At 33.3% G+C, this 3,181-nt stretch overlaps 1 protein-coding gene across 1 annotated transcript; it reads left to right on the top strand.

Moving 5' to 3' along the window:
* Nucleotides 1-2,187: 2,187 nt before the first annotated feature.
* Nucleotides 2,188-3,091, top strand: LOC136061463 ((+)-neomenthol dehydrogenase-like; the record flags this gene model as incomplete). Its single annotated transcript, XM_065769863.1, is given in 2 exon segments — nt 2,188-2,370; nt 2,565-3,091. Coding segments are annotated over 2 exon segments (561 nt in total), but the record flags the coding sequence as incomplete, so codon positions are not given.
* Between the last annotated feature and the right edge of the window lie 90 nt (nt 3,092-3,181).

Consider the following 3,181-nt stretch of genomic DNA (forward strand, 5'->3'; position numbering starts at 1 on the left):
TCTCTCTCTGGGACTTTTGCTTACTTTATTGTTGATAGCAAAATGAAGCTGTTTTTCCTTGCACTTTTTTTTTTTCTTCATAAGCAAAAAATTACACTATTGTTAATTTTTTTTTCTTCATAAGCAAAAAATTACACTATTGTTACAACCAATAGATCTCTATCTACATATGTGATTCTTTCCCATTATCCTTATCTCTCTTTTTTTTCTTCTATATTTTCTAATTTTTTTTTATTTGATCAAAAAGCTTGATAAATACTCTATAGATTTTCAAGTCTAAGAAATCTTTTAGTACTTGCTCAAATTCCAAGAGAGTGATCACGTGTATGATTAAAAAGCCATACACTTTATAAGCAAAAACTTATATTAGTTACTATTTTCTATTTTTTTCTTAGTTTCACATTTACTCCTAGGTGTGTTACTATTCTTCTTTATCATATATTTTTATTTAATTGATAATAAATATAAATATATTAAGTTATTATTAATTTGAAAAAAATGTACGATTAATTATTTAATTATATTTGTTATCTTACTGATATTTAAACTATTAATAACCTTTTTAGACTTTTGTACAATATAGTTGTATTGTATATTGAATTATATTTAGAATTCTATTTTAGATTATTGTATATAATATGGAAGTTGTATGTATAGAAAAAAAATCGTTTTATTTTTTACTTACCCCCCATGACAAATTTCTAGCTTTGTCATTGCTAACCCCCCTATAAAAAAAATCCTAGAGTTTCCAATGTTATTTTTAAATTGAGCATTAGAACAACCCCACCATAAATGAGAGCAAATTTATAACCACATAATCTTGAAAATAACATCAAACTAACACAAACTAAACTAGAAGAACTTAGGGTTTGAGTTTTATTTAGGAAGAGGGACAAAAAAGAAAATAACAAAATTGTATAATATATTTTTAAATATATATATATTTTTAATTTAAATATATATTAATTATAGGTGGGTTTGGTCGAGTTAGGTGGATTTGCGAATCTTACGACCTAAACCCAACCCGACTGACTGTAAAAAATAATCTCACAACCCGACCCAACATGATAGGTTGGGTAGGATCGGGTTGGTTTTGGCGGGTTGGCTGCACATCCCTACTCAATGTTATGTCATTGCTTTCGTTGAACGATGTTGTTTTGGGTCAAATTTTTTGAAAAATTTAGATAGTAAAATTGTTGAGATTGTTGTGGCAAATTTTTGAAAATTTTGAAGTTTTTTCTCTACAAGTAATTTCATCCATCATTAAGTTATTGTCTGTATGAGGGTACATTATAGTTGGGATGTCCACGGGTTGGGTGAATAGGGTTTGAGGTTAACTTGTTACTCAAACCGTTTAGGTTGAGTGGAAGAAGTGAAGACCCATGGCTAACTGCCAACAATCACGAGTTGAGTTAAATCGAGCTCTGGCAGATTATTTGTTGGTGGTGGGTGGAGGAAGGTAGATCTTTGCCCAATTTGGGTGAAGGAGAGAAAGGTTAGGTCAGATTTGAGTGGATCTAGGCGGAACTCTACCGGCCATATCTAAGAGAAACATCGTTAGATTTGAGCAAATCTAAGTTAAACATCGCGAGATTTGAGTGGATCTAAGTGGCGAAAGCCCAAACATGGCTGGATCTAAGAGGCAAAGGGCCTAATCGTTGTCGGATCTAGGTAGATACGAGGGTTGCTTGAAGTGTTTTTCGGTCAGGTAGGGTGGCTTGGTTTTTCGTGGAAGACACCTATCACATAATTGGCCGGAGTTCGTTTCTAAGAGAAGGGACCCACTGTTGATCGATGAAAGGATCGGATCGGGCCGCCAATGGTTGGTCTCGTTGGGTGGTCGGGTTGCTTGGACAAACCTACATCATAGTATGATGTGAATCATATGATGACTCATCATAACCATATAATAACATTATTTTGTCATCACATGTAGTCTTATATAGTTGTGAATTCCATATGTTGTTAGAGAAAACGATACATATCCTTTATGCAGAACAAGCTCTCTCAAATTGAAGGCATATCCCAAAATTTTGATGACTTGCAATATGAAGAATTTAATGTGGCTTGAGGCTGTGGTGGTGGCCATAAAAGAAAATCATAAAATAAAAAAAAATAGAAATTAATCAAGTTTTATAAAGAAGAGTATTGTGGCATCATTTAATACCTTTGCATATAATGATACAGCTTTTAGGTCCAAATGCCATATCTCTAAAGGAAGTCATAAAGCAAACTTATCAAACAACTGAGGATTGTTTGAGAACAAACTACTATGGAACAAAGCAAGTGAGCGAAGCACTTATTCCGCTTCTTCTATTATCCAATTCAGGAAGAATAGTTAATGTCTCCTCCGCCTTGGGACAATTAAAGGTACAGAATGTAAAACTCATCTTATTAAACCATTTATAATCAGCTATATTTGGTCATTAATATTTCACGGCAATATAGAGTGCAAGATTATGGCTGCGACGATTGTGTTGGACCTGCACTAAACATTTGGTTCTAGGAGATTGCTTGAAATTTTTTTTCAAGAAATTAAAATTTCAATTATGTTAATATTTCAGCTTATTTCAAATGAGAATGCAAAGAAAGAGCTTGGAGATATTGATGGCCTCACAGAAGAGAAAGTGGACAAGGTGGTGAAAGGATTTCTAGAAGATGTCAAGGAGAATTTGATTGAAACCAAAGGTTGGCCTGTTAATATTTCTGCTTACATAGTCTCCAAGGCAGCTCTTAATGCATATACAAGGGTTCTAGCAAAGAAGTACCCCAAAATAGCAATCAACTCCGTGTGTCCAGGGTATACCAGCACAGACATTAACCACAACAGTGGAGTTTTAACTGTTGAAGAAGGTGCAAAAAGTCCTGTGATGTTGGCTTTGATGCCTGAAGGTGGGTCTTCTGGCCTCTTCTTTGATCGAATGGAAGTATCAACCTTTTGAATAAGAAATGATGCTACCCAATGAGTACCTAAGCATAGGGAAAAAACATGGAGAATAAAAATATGTGTTATGGAAGCTTCTTTAAATCTTATAGTTGGTTTATTTCAATCTTGCTTTGATCAATAAAAGCTTTAGAAAGTTTTTTTTTATTCTACTTTACATTATGTGAAAGCTCTTTCAACACTAGTTGTTAGAGCAACGTTATACTTGTCGAATTAGAGCTTTTTAACTCATTTATA

The sequence above is a fragment of the Quercus suber genome, unplaced genomic scaffold (genome assembly GCF_002906115.3).
Source record: "Quercus suber isolate HL8 unplaced genomic scaffold, Cork oak 2.0 scaffold_1524, whole genome shotgun sequence".
In the NCBI taxonomy this organism is placed as follows: Eukaryota; Viridiplantae; Streptophyta; class Magnoliopsida; order Fagales; family Fagaceae; genus Quercus; species Quercus suber.